Raw genomic sequence first — 16804 nt, 5'->3', positions numbered from 1 at the left:
TCTCCATCCCCTCCTCCCCTGTGCTGGACAGTTCAGTTCAGTTCAGTCACTCAGTTGTGTCCAACTCTTTGCGACCCCATGGACCACAGCACACAAGGCCTCACTGTCCATCACCAACTCCCGGAGTTTACTCAAACTCATGTCCATTGAGTCGGTAATGCCATCCAACCATCTCATCCTCTGTCATCCCCTTCTCCTCCTGCTTTCAATCTTTCCCAGCATCAGGGTCTTTGCAAATGAGTCAATTCTTCACATCAGGTGGCCAAAGTATTGCAGTTTCAGCTTCAACATCAGTCCTTCCAATGAACACTCAGGACTGATCTCCTTTAGGATGGACTGGTTAGATCTCCTGGCAGTCCAAGGGACTCTCAAGAGTCTTCTCTAACACCACAGTTCAAAAGCATCAATTCTTCAGTGCTCAGCTTTCTTTATAATCCAACTCTCACATCCATACATGACTACTGGAAAAATCATAGTCTTGACTAGACAGATCTCTGTTGGCAAAGTAAAGTCTCTGCTTTTCAATATGCTGCCTAGATTGGTCATAACTTTCCTTCCAAGGAGTAAGCTTCTTTTAATTTCATGGCTACAGTCACCATCTGCAGTGATTTTGGAGTCCCCCCAAAAATAAAGTCAGCCACTGTTTCCACTGTTTCCCCATCTATTTGTCATAAAGTGATGGAACCAGATGCCATGATCCTAGTTTTCTGAATGTTGAGCTTTAAGCCAACTTTTTCACTTTCTTCTTTCACTTTCATCAAAAGGCTCTTTAGTTCTTCTTCACTTTCTGCCATAAGGGTGGTGTCATCTGCATATCTGAGGTTATTGATATTTCTCCCAGTGATCTTGATTCCAGCTGGTGCTTCATCCAGCCCAGCATTTCTCATGATGTACTCTACATATAAGTTAAATAAGCAGGGTGACAATATACAGCCTTGATATACTCCTTTTCCTATTTGGAAACTAATAGGTTCCATCAAGCACCTAATTAATACCTCACTAATTCAGTATGTCCATCAATTATGTCTCTGCTTCCTGGAGGAAGGAGTGGTAAGTAGATGTCTGATTGGGTCTGCCAGCAGTAATGTCCTGGGCTCTAGCTACTCTTTATAGAGATTTCAAACAACCCCTCCAGACTCTTGTCCATTTCCTGATACCTCTGTGTGTGTGTGTGTGTGTGTGTGTGTGCATGCACACGTGCACAAGCATGCTTAGTCACTCAGTCGTGTCTGACTCATTGCCATCCCATGAACTATAGCCTGCTGGGCTCCTCTGTCAATAGGATTCTCCAGGCAAGAATACTGGAATGGGTTGCCATGCCTTCCTCCAGGGAATCTTCCTAACCCAGGGATCAAACCCAAGTCTCCCACGTGGCAGGCAGATTCTTTATCATCTGAGCTACCAGGGAAGCCCAAGAATACTGGAGTGGGTAGCCAATCCCTTCTCCAAGGGGTCTTCCTGACCCAAGAAATGAACTGGGGTTTCCTGCATTGCAGGCGGAGTCTTTACAAGCTAGGGAACCTAGCTTCCCTTGAGTTACTAGGGAAGCTCCTTCCTGGTACCTAAATTTATCTAAATCCAAAGCTCTTCTAGGGTCCAGTGGGGCAAACTCTCCTGTTTTTTATCTAAATGTCCCTTTGCAGGAAGTTAATTTTATATTCCTATTCCCCATGAATTCATCCACATTTCCCATATACTTTCCATCTTGACATGTTGTGCTTGTGTTACAAAAATCTCCCCCACTTTATCTAGAAGGGTGCTTATGCCTCTGTTTTTTGCCCTCCTTTTATTTTATCTCCTTGACACAGGAGTTCCCTTCCTCTGTTTGGTTAAGAGTCCATTCTTAACTATATTAAGCTTCACAGTCATATTTCTAACCGTTTTTCTCTGGTTTTGCTATTTTAAGGTTCTTTGTTCACTAGTTTCTTGTTCCTCATTCCATCTTCTTGGATTCGTTTTATGGCTTGCCAGAGCATGTCATTTTTCAGAGAGTGCACAAGGGTGATAAACTTTCTAAATTTTGTATAGCATATATGTCTTTATTTTGTTTCTATTCCAAATAGTGTTGTACAGGGTATAGGATTCTAGGTTTAAAATCACCTGCCAGATAACTTTAACAGCACTGTTTCTGACTTCTTTTTCCACTGATGTGGCAGATCAGATGTTCACAGAAACCTCTTCAAGTTAGCACAACGGAAATTGCTGGGTGAAACATCTGGATGAGTGGAGGGAAAGTAAAGGGATTCCTCGGAGGCAGAAATGAGAAGAACGTGGCTTTCCCCACCCTTTTCTTCCTTCTCTCCCTGAGTCCATCCTGGAATCTCAGAGTCGCCTTGGGTTGGGCCAAGTTTAAAAAAGAAACTGATAACCCACAAAGGACCACTCCTATCTCCTGTCCCCAAGAAAATAATCCCTTTTTGCTTTGTGAATCACTCTTAAGACTTCATCTTGAGAGCCACAGAGCCACCACGGAAACAGAGAAAAAGAGAGAGAGGGAAAAGTGAGGGAAAGGCCCTAGCAGTTCTCCCAAGCAATTCTTTCATTAGTCACTCTGATACCTGCCCTGCCGGACTCTCAAGTTTGGAATTTCTCTGGGAACTCCACTGAAAAGTATAGTGGACTCTTTTTATCAGTTTTCTCTAAACTGATTTTGCATCATGTTTATTCTGCTATGATTTCTCTACCCATCCAATGCAACCCACGCTTTATCCTTGAAGAATTCTTCAAAACTGCTGGTTGTTTTATGGCACCTTATTGCATTTTGCAGCAACATTTTAGATGTTGTTTTTTTTTTTTTCCTGATATCTTTTCTCTTGTTTTGATGTACCATAGCAATACAATATTTTCTGAATAAGAGAAAAATGTACCTATGCTAAAATGGAAAGATGACCATGACGCATTCATTCATTCATAAATCCATTTGTCTGTTCAATAAACTTGAAGAGGATTTGCTGTGTATTAGACATCGTTCAAAGCTTTGGGAAACAGAAGCAACAAAACAAAGTGCCTCTTTTCAGGAGCTGATATCCTAGACTCTCAATAGGTTTTTTAAAAATGCAAGTTGAAGAATAATATTAATGACACAATAACACCTTTGTGTGCAAATGGGTATATCTATACCTCTGTGTGTGTGTGCCTTCTTTCAGATGGAATCTTCAGGGGATGCAATTAGAGAAGGAACAGGTGAGAAGTTTCCCTTTAACTGTTTTTATTTTAATTTATATTAAAATAAAATATTGTATTATATTGTATTGTATTGTCCATTTGTACAATTGATTCAGGCTTAGTTCTAGATACTTTGGACAAACCAGTGAACAAAGCAGACCAACACTCTGCCTCCTTGGAGATCATATTCTAGCAAGAAAAGTCAGACACTAAACAATAAATAATTTGTTTATTTTATGTAATAATAACATATTACCTTACATAATATGTTAGCAGGTGACAAGGTCTAGGGGAAAAAAAATGGAACAGACAAAGGAAAATTGCCAGTATGACACATGGAGTAAGCAGCACTGGGTTGTAACTTTAAATAGAGTGGGAAGGACACACTTCATTCAGGAAGTAGCATTTCAGCAAAATATTCAAGTGGAGTGGGAAAAGGGAAAGGAGAAGGACGCTCAACATCACCAATTATTAGAGAAATGTAGATCAAAAGTACAATGAGGTGTCACCTCACGCTGGTTAGAATGGCCATCAAAAAATCTACAAATAATAAACACTGGAGAGGGTAGATAGAAAAGAGAACTCTCCTACACTGTTAGTGGGAATGTATTGATAAATTGGTGTAGCCACTATGGATAACAGTATGGAAGTTCTTTAAAAAAAACTAGAAATTGAATTGCCACATGATCTAGCAATCCCACTCCAGATAAATCCAGAAAAAATGAAAACTCTAATTCAAAAAGATATATGCAGCCCAGTGTTCATACCAGCACTGTTTATAATAGCCAAGACATGGAAGCAACCTGAATGTCCATCAACAGATGAACAAATAGAGAAAATGTGGTGTGTATACACACACACATACACATAATGGAATATTAACCATAAAAAGAAATGAAATAATGCCATTCACAGCAACATGGATGGATCTACAGATAATCACACCAAGTGAAGTTAGTCAGACAGGAAAGCCAAATATTTTATGATATCACTTACATGTAGAATCTAAAATGATACAATGACCTTATTTATAAAACAGAAACAGACTCATGGACACTGAAAACAAACTTATGGTTACCAAAGAGGGAGGGAGGAAGATAAATATTTAAAGATGACAGACATCTAATCCTCAAAAAAAAATTCAAAGTTAGTCTTTGAGATGATAGAAAATGCAAAGAAATCTAAGTGAAATGATCTGGTCAAAGCAGTGAACACTGCAGAGAAATGATCCTATTTCATTTTCTTGCACTGAAACTAGCAAACAGCACAGCCAAGAACAGCCAACATGGGACATTGACTATGTGTGAGATGCAATTCACAGCAGCTCGCACACTAGACTCCTCACATCGACCCTATCAGGCAAGTACCATTATTATCCCCACTTTACAGATGAGAAAACTGATGCACAGAGGGGCTAAGTTGTCAGAAGTCCCCCAGGGAGCAACGGATGTGTTCCAGCCCCAGCAGTCCGGCTCAAAGCCCACTCCTCACTCCTGTGCTACCTGCCTCTTCCTCTCTGTCACCACGTTTGTTCAGATGAGCAGACCAACAACCCAGCTTATTTCCGGAGGCAGAAACAGAGGCCCAGAAAGTCTTAAGGATTGCTCAGTGTCCCAGAGCTAGTCTTCAGCCCACAGTTCTCTTTCTACATTTCGAGACTAATTCAGCAGGCTCGCTCACTACCGAAACCTTTGAGACATCACTGCCAGCCAACTACTGAGAAGGGGCACTAGCGTGAAGAGGAGGCTGTTATTAGGGGACCATAGTGCTGCAGATGAAGAATTAAAGCTGTTGATGCACTGAAGCATTGAAAGGAAGAGGTGCATTCGGCGGAGGAGGGGGGGCGGTGGGCAGACACAATGAAGGAGGAAGTGACAGCGCGTACAACCACCTGAAGGTTCAGGAAAGGGGCATGAGAAGCCTGGGAAGAGGGAGGTTGGACAGGGAGATCCTGGGGGGCTGGGTGAAGGGGAGATGAGAAGGCAGACAGGGAACAGAAAAATCATGTTACTTATCATAGCATGCATTTTCAGCACCAGCCCAGAAGTTAGAGAAAACCACGCCTCACGAACCCAGGAAGTACAGTTTGGGATTGCAAAGCCTTCATCTGAGCAACATTTACAAGATCTACGACCCTGTGTGGCACTTAATAGGCACTCAGTAAAGGTTTGTCTCAATAAAAGAGACAAAAGAGGAAGATCTGAGGATCGCTTTCATAAAGAGAAAGACACCTAAGGGAGTAGGTGCTCAATAAATATTATTTTTTATCTGTGTACCATGAGCAGCCCGGAGAGTCGTAAAAGATTATCTGATATATTTCCAAAGAGCGCTTCGCCTCTGATTTCAATTTTCAAAAATTCCCTGGGAGGCTGTGGAATTTCTCACTGGGGACTTTTAAGAACACCTTCTTACAAGAGCCCCTTGGAGGGGTGGCTAAGATGATGTAAAACGGATAGATGAAGGAGGGAGGTTGGGCCAGATGACCCTGCAGACCTTTTCCCTCTTCGGTCCTCATTTCCATGTCATCCTCTCAGAAGTGGAAGTTTCCACTCTGTTTGTTCTGTACGGCACACACACGAACGGGACAGGCCAGCAGACACTGTCATCCCACCAAATGAAGATGGCTGAGTGATTTGGAAACCTTCCAGAAGCGCCTGGTTAAATTGTAGGCCATTTATTTCATGGAGAAATAAACCACAGAGAGCTTCTTTCAAACGTGCTCATGGAAAGCAGGACAAAATGCTGAGATTATCTGCTCAGAATTTGCTTTAAAAGAGCCCAGGCAGCACTCATTTATTTTTGAGAAAATATATGATTAACCATAGCTAACTATGAATTCAGATGCTGTGCATTAGACCAGCTCCTCAAAGTTTGAGAGCATTTAATATTATATATCGCTGCCATTTGGGCTAAATTGTTTTTTTAATGTACACAATATTACAAATTTAATTTGAGCTGTTTGAATCAGTCTGTAAAAAAGATTTGATTATACCTGAGTGTTCTGGCCCCGGCTTTTCCGTATCTCAGTAATCTTGGCGGTAATTGGCTGATTAGGCGTCTCACACTCCATCTTTGCCTCAGTTTCCATGGTAATGGTACAGGAGCTATTATAGATGAGAACTTCATCTCTTTCCACTTTAGGGCTGAAACGAGAGGGGAGGTTAAATGGGGTGTCATCAATCTTAATGAAATGCAATTATTTTTACTCTTATTAATCATTGCAAGCCATTAGCTTGTGGCAACTACAGGCCACCATTTGTCAAATTTTGCAAATTTCTGTAATTTTGTTTCCATTCTTTTATTGTTTATTTGTTTTCCCTTTATCTGCACACCCTGCAATGAAAATGCACATGGTAAATATCTTTCACTGAGGCCTTTCTCTTTTCCAGATCTATCAGGAACATTTAGCAAAAGCTTCTCCAAGCCCAACCGAATAAGCAACACACAGATAATACTTCCAGTTCCAAAAATGGAAGCAAATGTTGGGGAAAAAAATTTCTTTTTTTCTTTACCCCTTCTCTCTTCCTGTTCTTACACTCTGTTTGGGGAGTGAATTGCTAAATGCCCCCAGGGCAGATGGAGAAATTGGAAAACCCACACAACTGGCTAACTGGTCCCTAATTCCAACTGTGAAAAAATGAGCTCATTTAGGCTTTCAATTCCCTCTCCCCAGCTGATGGCAATGAGTCTCTGTTGCTAGCAGTGGAACATTAACTTAGTAAATTAATTAAACTTACTTAACAGCCCAGACTAAGGAGATTCGATATATGTGCCAGTTATACTACCAGCCACTTGCTTTAAAAGTCCTCTTGCTTTAAGGAGCGAAGCCAGAGTGGATTCAAAATGAAAAACAGCAGTGTAGCCGTACAGAAAGTCTAAAAATATGTGGTCCAGAGGAAACGAGACCATGGAGTTTGCAGGGTATGGCCCCCAACAGGTGTGATATTTGCTCGAGAATAATCCTGGCTTTAGGCATTGTTGCAACTAGCTCCTAGATGATTAGTTATAATAATGCATGATGTTTTATACTTTTTAACAATTTCATATGTATGATCTCATTTCAGCCAGTAAAGTAGGTAGAGGCATAAGAAAAGTAATCCAAAGAGACCTGCGGATTTGCATAAAGTCAAACATGAAAAGTATGTCAGCTCCAAGATGAGGCTCCAGGGGTCCCAACTCCTAGAGCAGTACTCCTAAGTTTTGAGATGGACCATCACGGCCAAGATGGCCGATCCCATGGGAAGACCAGGATTGGTGATGAAAAGGGCAAAAGGTCACTGAGAAACTATCATGTCGAACCATATTTTTTTCAAATCAATGTCAAAAATGGTTTCTCCCACACTTTGTTAGAAGTAATGAGCAGGATAACTATTACACCTACTTAATCTCCTCGTCTTCAGGCTAGAATATTCTCAGCTCCATATCCATCCAAGACATGACTCCCATACCCACTATCTTCCGGGCCTACCGTACAGTGTCAATATTTTAACATCGTGCAGCCCAGTTTGGCTGACCTTTGAGGCTGTGGTCTCCTGTTACCTAGGCCTTCCTCACCATGGCACTTAATACTGTATTCGTTTTGTAGCCCCCCAAGCTTAAATTGGAGAAGGAAATGGCAACCCACTCCAGTACTCTTGCCTGGAGAATTCCATGGACAGAGAAGTCTGGCGGGCTACAGTCCAGGGGGTCGCAGTCAGACACAACTAAGTGACTAACTTTCACTTTCAAGCTTAAATTAAGATGACAGTGAACTTGAAGTCTCAGAGCCACGACAATTTTCTGAGGAGTATTAGCATGCAGAGTTGAGGCTTGGAAGCTGACCAACTAGATTCAAATCCCTAAACAGATATCTACCATCCATCTGACATTGTGAAAACATGACTCTCTAAGCTTTGGTTTATAAAGCATGTTTATAAAATGAAATTACTAATCATAAAGAACGTATTTTCAAGAGGTATTGGGGCAGAAACCAACACAATATTGTAAAGCAATTACCCTCCAATTAAGTTGAATATATTTAAATAAAATAAGGTATTGGGGGATGGAGCAAAATGAAGCCAACAAACGGATCTGTATAGAATCTGGCACTTGGAAGTGGCTGATAAAGTCAGCCGTTGTTAGTTTTGAGTGGTAGGGACGTTGGTGGTATTATTGTTGAAATGTCAATGTGGGAATTTACATTCATTGTTGTTCTAGGTCATCTCACTGATGTGGACCCAATGCTCGGATACATTTGGAATCTGAGCCTGTAACGTAGATATACATCCATTTAGCTGAGCCATCATCCAGTGGGTAGACAAAGCCACACCATTTGCTCTGGAGTGTTGGCTGCACTCAAAGATTCAGTAAAGAAAAGAAAACCAATTTAACGTCTAAATTAAAATATGATGTAATGTTTAGATACCTATGGAAATATGAGGAAATAGAATGCAAAATTCACCTTCCAAGTGAAACACCTGACTTCAAAGCAACTCTATGTTTGTGCCAGGGCACTTCGGGCTTTGCAGCGAGACCCTTTCTTTTGCTACTGGAGGTGGGAGTAGAGGAGTGGGTAGAATAGTTTAATAGAATAGTAGTTTCGCCACTGCCATCGTAAATCTCTTCTAACGTCACCAGAAAGGAAACGAACTTGGTTTCCCACCCCATCCTGTTCCTTGTGAATCGGTTCCCAGATTGTTACTTCTATTTCTGAAGACTCACAAACCATCTGATTAATAATTCCTTCTGGAATTTTGTCAGGGATAATACAAGCCTAGCTTTCTACATTTCCAGAATTCCCCTTGTTTTGCTTTTTAGGCAAGAGAAAGAATATTTGCTGTCACCTCTGCCTGTTCTGTGCCCCGCTCTCACATTCATTTCCCCCTGTGGATCTTCACTCATATGAGCAGGGTTTTTGCACTCAGTATAGGATGATCTCAGATACCAAGGGAGAAGCAACCAACTTCCTTTACAACCTCTGTTGGTTATGCGCTTCCACCTCCTAATGAGACTTCGTCTACCCTTTCTAGTTTCTTCAAAAGCAAATGTCAGAGTAAAATGGGGTAAGTTGCCCTGCCCTCTTTCCACCTGCCTGTAGCAATGCCCTCCAGTTCACAGTGGATTGTTCCATTTCATTACTGACTCCAGAAGCATGATATGTATCACCTGCCGTCAGAAGGTCACTCCAGCTGACAGAGTCCTAGACCAACTAAACAAAGCCTGTTCCTTCAGCAAGTCCTCCAATAGCTGGTCCCCCAGCAGAAGGTCCTGCTGGTATCTGTCGATGTTGTAGCAAGGATCGCTGTGGCTTTCCAGGCCATTCCAGGAGGAAACAGCTTGCTCCCCACAGTCTCAGACACATGTCAGAAGAAGCAGATGTCATATTGGGGGCACTGATCTTCCTGGGAAAGACCAGTGATCGTGGTGTGGAAGGGCCCACCTCCTCCACACCTCTGTGAAGTCGGGCATAGGCCTGCCCACCATAGCACCCCTGACTCTGCCTCCCATCATCCTGAGTCTCCAGGCTGCTTCCCACTCAGTGTGCCTGCATGTGCTTCCCAATAAAAGAATAAAGTGAAAAATATCATGTTCTTCTTGCTCTAGAAGAGTTAAATCCCCTTTCTGCTCCTTAGCCTTTTTCACAACTTTTAGCTCATTATTTCATTTCTCTTTTCCTTTCGGATTATCTGACTAGAATACTTTTCATTAAAAAACCATCACCAAGATGAGCAGAGACACCAGGATATCAACAATAGACTAACATTAGCAAAATTTCAAAGTTTCTTAATAATTACTATGCCATGTTTTCTTCCACAATCATCCTATGAATTAAGGAATGCAACTGGCTAGATTTAAATATAGACATATGCATATGTAGAGAAATACACAGATAGATTATATAGTGGGCATGCATATACACATGAACACAAATATTTATTTTGACAGAATGTGGAAAGAATATTTGGTCCACATGGTGGTAGAGAGTTCTAGAGCCTAAGTTTCCTGAATCCTGACCTATTTCTCTTTCAGTTGGTCTGATCAGACCCAAAGATAAGCAGGTAATCTCCTTGTACTCGCTCTCTAGGGGAGGCAATAAAAACACAGGCTGTCATTCTGTCTCCCTCACTTAGCCTGAAATTGCTTCTTCTGTCTCATCTCCTGGACCTGCACAGCCCAACCAAGCCTCTTGCTGCTGATGCTGACAACATAGCATCATGCTAAGTACACCGTTATTCAGAAGCCTTGGGTTCCAGCCCTGATACCACCAAGGCTTGACAGTGTGATTTTAGAAAGATACTTAGTCTGTTCTTAGAATATAATCCAAACTCCTTACTATGGCCTTCAAGGTCTTCCTGCCTCCCCGAGCTCATCTTTAGCCATCTTTAGTTTTACTTTCTTCCTACCCTATTGCTGCCCTTCTGACCTCTAACAGTTCATGAAACTTGATGAGTCATTTGTACTTGCTACACCCACTGTCTGACTCTCCATAATGACACTTGTCTTTAGCTCAGCTTAAATGACACCTCTTCTGAAAAGTCTCCTCTGAGCCAAGCCAGGGATCCCAACCCTGAGCATATATCTGGAAAAAACTATAATTCTAAAAGATACATGTTCCCCAATGTTCACTGAAGCACTATTTACAATAGCCAAGACATGGAAGCAAATTCAGCATCCATCAACAAATGAGTGGATAAAGAAGATGCGGTACAGACATACAATGGAATATTACTTAGCCATAAAAAATAATGAAATAATGCCATTTGCAACAACTTAGATGGACCTAGAAATTATCATACTAAATGAGGTAAGCCAAAAGACAAATATCATAATCATATTTCTTATATGTGGAATCTAAAAATAAAATGATACAAACGAACTTATTGACAAAACAGAAATAGGCCCACAGACATAGAAAATGAACTTACTATTATCAAAGGGAAAAGAGGGGTAGAGAGAGACAAATCAGGAGTTTAGGATTAACATATGAACACAACTATATACAAAATAGATGACCAACAAGGACCTCCTGTATAGCACAGGGAACTTTACTCAATATCTTAAAATAATCCAAAAGAGAAAAGAATCTCAAAAGAATACATTATATATATATATATGAATCACTTTGCTGTATACCTGAAAGTAACACAATATTGTGAATCAAATATATTTCAATTGTAAAAATAATTTTTAAAAAATAGCCTTTACTGTTTTCTATCACTCTATAGCCCTTATCACAACACATGACCACCTTGTTTATTATCTAGCCCCCTCCTGACCCTTAAAAGTAGGCACTTTGCATCCTATTCATCATTGAATCACCAGCTTCTGATATAGTAACTAGAGCATAGTAAACATTTGACAAATACTGGATAGATGGATGGGTAGATGGACAAATCGGGCATATTTTTACCACAGATATGAATATCTGCCTTTGCCAAATGACATCAAATTTATAGTGGTAGTGGCTGGCTGAGTAATAAACCATTTAATGAAATGGATCCCTTGTAAAGATCCTGGAAAATAGTTCCCTGGGTTCACAAGCAGAATCTTAAGAGGAACGAGGTAAGCCATTTAGCACATGATTTTCCTAACTCCCCTTGTATAATTTATAATGTGTTTTCTGATTAAGAAATTAGTACATATTCATTGAAAAAATTACATAAAAACTCAATGATGAAAGCAAATATGATCAGTCCTCCAGCCCCATAGGTATAGGCACCCTCAGTGTTTTGGAATACTTCCTTCTAGTCTTTTCCCAAATACTTGTCATATATGCCTACAGACACAGGTGCTATAAACACTCTCAGGATTACATTGATGCAATATTTTATAACTTGCACATTTCACTCCTTAATATATTGTAAGCATTTCTCTGTCTGCTTAAATATTATCCATCATGATTTTTCAAGGTTTCTTAGTATAAACATTTACTTCATTTCAGCTTTTTTGTTGTTGTTTTTATACCTAAAACTTCAAAGACTATAGTTTTTCATAAATATTACGTATTTCTAACTGCTTTCTTAAAATCTTGAAAGTGAAATTGCTGAATTAGAGTATGAAGAATTATAAGGTTATTAGTATATTGCAAATGATATTCATAGATAAGGGCATAGTTTTTAGTAGGGTCTGAGGCTCAGTGGTAAAGAACCTGCCTGCCAGTGTAGGAGACACAGGTTTGACCCCTGGGTCGGGAAGATCCCCTGGAGAAGAAAATGGCAACCCACTGCAGTACTCTTGCCTGGAAATCCCATGGACAGAGGAGCTGAAGGACTACAGTCCATGGGATATCAAAGAGTCGGACACGACTGAGTGAATGAGGACAGGGCTCAGCTGCCCTCAGCCACCTCCTAGAGAGAAGAGCATAGAAGAACTCCAAAGAATAGCTTAGGGACCGAAATAAAGTTGTCGAATTCTGGGGAACCAGGACCAGCTGACATACACTTGGTCCCCAGCGTCAGCATGCTGAGATCCAGTCTCCCCTGAGCACCAGCTGCAGCCCCATTTCCGATGAGCCCTAAGCAAGCTTTTCCCCGCTAGTCCAGATAACAACCTCAAGGAGGCCCTTTCTTCCTCTCACTAAATCCAAACTCCTGGTGGCAAATTCACTCTAAACACGGACTGTCCCAGGACATCAGAAAGTCCAACTGCTGTGAAAAAGGCTGGTTCTTGTTTTTCCTCTGGGTAGTTGGTCTTAGTTTTATTTTTTAATGAGGAAATAGGCCTTCATTGAATAATTGGATGTAACCACTCTTGATAAGAAATAAAGAAGGACACTGGGCCACGTTCAGCACTAAAACATCACACTTCATAAAACAGGAGCTGCTTGTGAAAATGAAGTCCATCTAGAGCAACCGACATGGCCACACTTTTTTAAAAATTTGTTTAGAAAAGGTGATTTTTACCCAGAAAGTTGTGGTGTTTGTTTTTTAAGTTCAAAAAAAAAAAAAAATCCTTATAAGCTTATAACTTCTAAATCCAAAATCTACAGTCCTGCCTGTGCACCCCCACTTCTTTTGAATAAACATTGTACAATCTGCTGGATTTCTCTACGACTTTTTCTCATACTTGTGAATCTGTTTGGAAAGAAAAGAAAAAGGAGAGGGGAAAAGAGCCTTCTGTTTTTCATAATGTCTAATCTTTTTCCCCATTGGCATTCACCAGATGTTGCTTCGGATCGGAAGATAAATATTAAAATCTAAGCAAGAACAAAGCGGGCTGTTTACTGGGCAGATTTTTCAGATGTTCTCTTGAACACTTGAAAAGACAGGCGACGCTTTGATATGCAGGCTGGCTGGAATCCACAGTGGAACAGTCCCTCCGACCACAGCACTGGTCCCCAGGGCGATGTCCACCCAACATGGGGTTCCTGATGATTCCATCAATCCAGTGGCCACGCATTTGCGTGCAAAGTCAGGGAGGGAGAGGACTGAGTTACCTGATGAAGAGGCCCGAGAACGATGGAAGGACAGACTCTGTCCAATGATCTCGTGCCAAGAGGCATCGGGAACTTTCTTCACAGATGTAGAAGTAAGGCCATGATTCCGGCAGGCTCTCTGTCCCCACAGTGATGATCAAATCACAGTGCACATAGCTGCAGCTGGCGGTCTCGCAGTCCTCCTCCTCAGGCCTCAGGTCACACAGGGAAGCTAAGGACACTGCAGGAAACAGTCACCGCTGGTTTAGGTGATAACCACAGAGAGAACTGAAGGCCTCACGTTGTTTCATCAACCAAGCCCATGTGCTGTACTTTGACCAATAGGAAAATAAACTTACTCATTTACTCTTCTTAAAAATCAGGAAAACAAACATCATGTATTAATGCATATGTGGAATCATGAAAAATGATACAGGTAAACCTATTAGCAGGGCAGGAATAGAGACACAGATGTAGAGAATGGACATAATGGACATGTGGACATAAGGGTGAGGGAGGGGAGGGTGGTTTGAACTGAGAGATTAGGATTGACATATATACACTACCATGTATAAAATAGACAGCTAGTGGGAACCTGTTGTATAACACAGGGAGCTCAGTTCCATGCTCTGTGATTATCTAGATAGATGGGATGAGAAGGAGGGGCAGTGGGACAAAGGTTCAAGAGGGAAGGGATATACATATACACATAGCTGATTCCCAGGTGGCACTAGCGGTAAAGAACCCACCTGCCAATGCAGGAGACACAAGAGACACGGGTTTGATCCCTGGGTCAAGAAGATCCCCTGGAGTAGGAAATGGCAACCCACTCAAGCATTCTTGCCTGGAAAATCCCACGGATAGAGGAGCCTGGTGGGCTACGTCCATAGAGTTGCAAAAAGTCAGACATGACTAAAGCGACTTAACACGCCTAGCCGATTTATGTTATTATACAGCAGACACTCACACGACGTGGTAAAGCAACTATGTGCTGTGCTGTGCTTAGTTGCTCAGTCGTGTCAGACTTGCTGCAATCCCATGGACTGTAGCCCACCAGGCTCCTCTATCCATGTGGATTCCCCAGGCAAGAATACTGGAGTGGGTTGCCCTCCTCTGGGGGATCTTCCCTACCCAGAATCGAACCCAGATCTCCCACATTGCAGGTGGATTCTTTACCATCTGAGCCACCAGGGAAGCCTGTGAATACTGGAGTGGGTAGCCTCTCTCTTCTCCAGGGAATCTTCCCGACCCAGGAATTGAAGTGGAGTCTCCTGCGTTACAGACAGATTTTTTAACCAGCTGAGCTACCAGGGAAGCCCAAAGCAACTATACCCCCAAAAATAAATAACACATGTCCATGTATGAAAAAAAACACCACAATATTGTAATTATCCTCTAATAAAATACATTAATTTTTAAAATGTATTAGATATACATAATACATACAGAAGGATATAAATCATGTTTTTGTAAAATATAAATCATCCAAGTAAAAAAAACTCATGTGAATGTACCACAGGATCAGCCAACATAAAGTCTAACACCGGCACGATGCTCGCCAATCGACGCGCTCCTGGCCAAGTCTACCACTCTTCCTCCTCATTCTCGGAAACAACCACTAGACAGAAGGTGGCTGACTTTTACTTCCGTTTGAACTTTAGAAAGTTATACATGGCATAATATTCTTAGACCTGCTTTCTTCACTCCACATTATGTTTCCAAGATTTAGCCATATTATCACACATAACTGCTGTTCCAATGTTTTCATTGCTCTTCAACACTGCTTTGTGTGAAAGTACTACAGTGTATTTGCCTACTCTGTCACCAATGGACTTTGGGGAATCTCCCAGCTTTTGCCACTACAAATATGTGATGCATTTTCTCTAGAGGATATGTCTCTAAGAAAATTGTTTGTGCCATTTTACTTTCCTATCTTTATGGGTTCCCAGTAATGCACATAATTGCCAGCACTTAAGATTATCAGACTTAATTTTGGTCAGTCCAGTGAGTATACAAAAGCATTTCATTGTGACCTCAATTTGCATCTTCATCATTATTTTTTAGGTTGAAGAGCATTTTGTATATTTAGTAATAACTCCTATTTTCTCTTCTATGAACTTCCCGTGTAGGTCACTCGCCCCTTTGTTCTACTGGAATGCTTATCTTTTCCTTATTGATTTGTGCCATTTTATATTCTGAGTGCTAATCCTAAAGAAGTTACATGCTTATTAACACCTTCTCCAGGTGTGTGGCTAGACTTCTCATTATCTTTATGGGATCTCTTGATTAACTGAAGTTCTTGATTTTCATATAGAGAGTTCGATTAACATTTCATAAAGAAGAAAAGCAATGATTTGAAGCTCTCTGACCCTGAGACCATTTCTTCCCAGGTCACGAGACACAATGTAAAAAGCATCACCAAGGCAGACTGGCAATAACCTTTAACAGGAGGATGAACAAGTCTGCCATTTCCTACTTTCTTTGGAGTAGGAAATGACAACCCACTCCAGTGTTCTTGCCTGGAGAATCCTATGGACAGAGGAGCCTGGCAGGCTAGAGCCCACCGGATTGCAAAGAGCTAGACATGACAAAGCAACTAAGCACGAACACGTCTCTAGGTGAGATGGTTTGGGAGCACCTCTGCCTGAAAACCTTAATCAAATAGAAAAAAAACCAAATTTTCTCTAGTCTTCTACTTCAGGAGCTAGCCTATTCACGCAGGTAAAGAACATGTGTTATCAAGGACTATGAGTTTGAAGCTAAGACACCTGCCCATGTCACATGACTGCATGCAGCAAGGGATGAGGCAAATATACAAGAGGGTTTGCCGTTACTCATTCACACAAAAATAGTTACTATTTTTGCTGGTACATTCTGAAGCACCTGACACGTCGTAGGTTCTGTGACTGTGTTCCCAACGAATTATAGCAGTTAAAACGTCTGGAAAGTAAGACTCTCACATGGACAGAGGAAACATGAGAACTTTCCAGTTAGTAAGCCCTAGGGCAAATAAAAACAGACTTAACACCTATAAAATAATGAACTCATTACAGGTGATTAGGTGGATGCAAATTGACAAGGTGGATTATGATAAATGCCCAGAGCTGGGGATCAGAATCCAGGAATTTTACTCAATTTTACTCAAGGTTCTGCCACGAAATAGCTGTGCAACCTTAATCACTTTAGGTTTTCGCACCTCACAGAAAAAATCAGTTTCCATGAAGAAATCATATCGTATAAGTCAAG

At 41.2% G+C, this 16804-nt stretch overlaps 1 protein-coding gene across 1 annotated transcript in view; it reads right to left on the bottom strand.

The window, feature by feature from the left end:
- Nucleotides 1-16804, bottom strand: part of PKHD1 (PKHD1 ciliary IPT domain containing fibrocystin/polyductin) — a 440275-nt gene that overhangs the window by 352384 nt on the left and 71087 nt on the right. The window contains exons 33-34 of the mRNA XM_055574400.1: nt 13580-13799; nt 6158-6308 (exon numbers count right to left, since the gene is read on the bottom strand). Of these exons, the coding sequence (XP_055430375.1) occupies nt 6158-6308; nt 13580-13799 (371 nt within the window). The remainder of the gene's footprint in view (nt 1-6157; nt 6309-13579; nt 13800-16804) is intronic.

The sequence above is a fragment of the Bubalus kerabau genome, chromosome 3 (genome assembly GCF_029407905.1).
Source record: "Bubalus kerabau isolate K-KA32 ecotype Philippines breed swamp buffalo chromosome 3, PCC_UOA_SB_1v2, whole genome shotgun sequence".
Lineage (NCBI taxonomy): Eukaryota > Metazoa > Chordata > Mammalia > Artiodactyla > Bovidae > Bubalus > Bubalus kerabau.
This window is presented reverse-complemented; position numbering and strand designations above follow the sequence as displayed.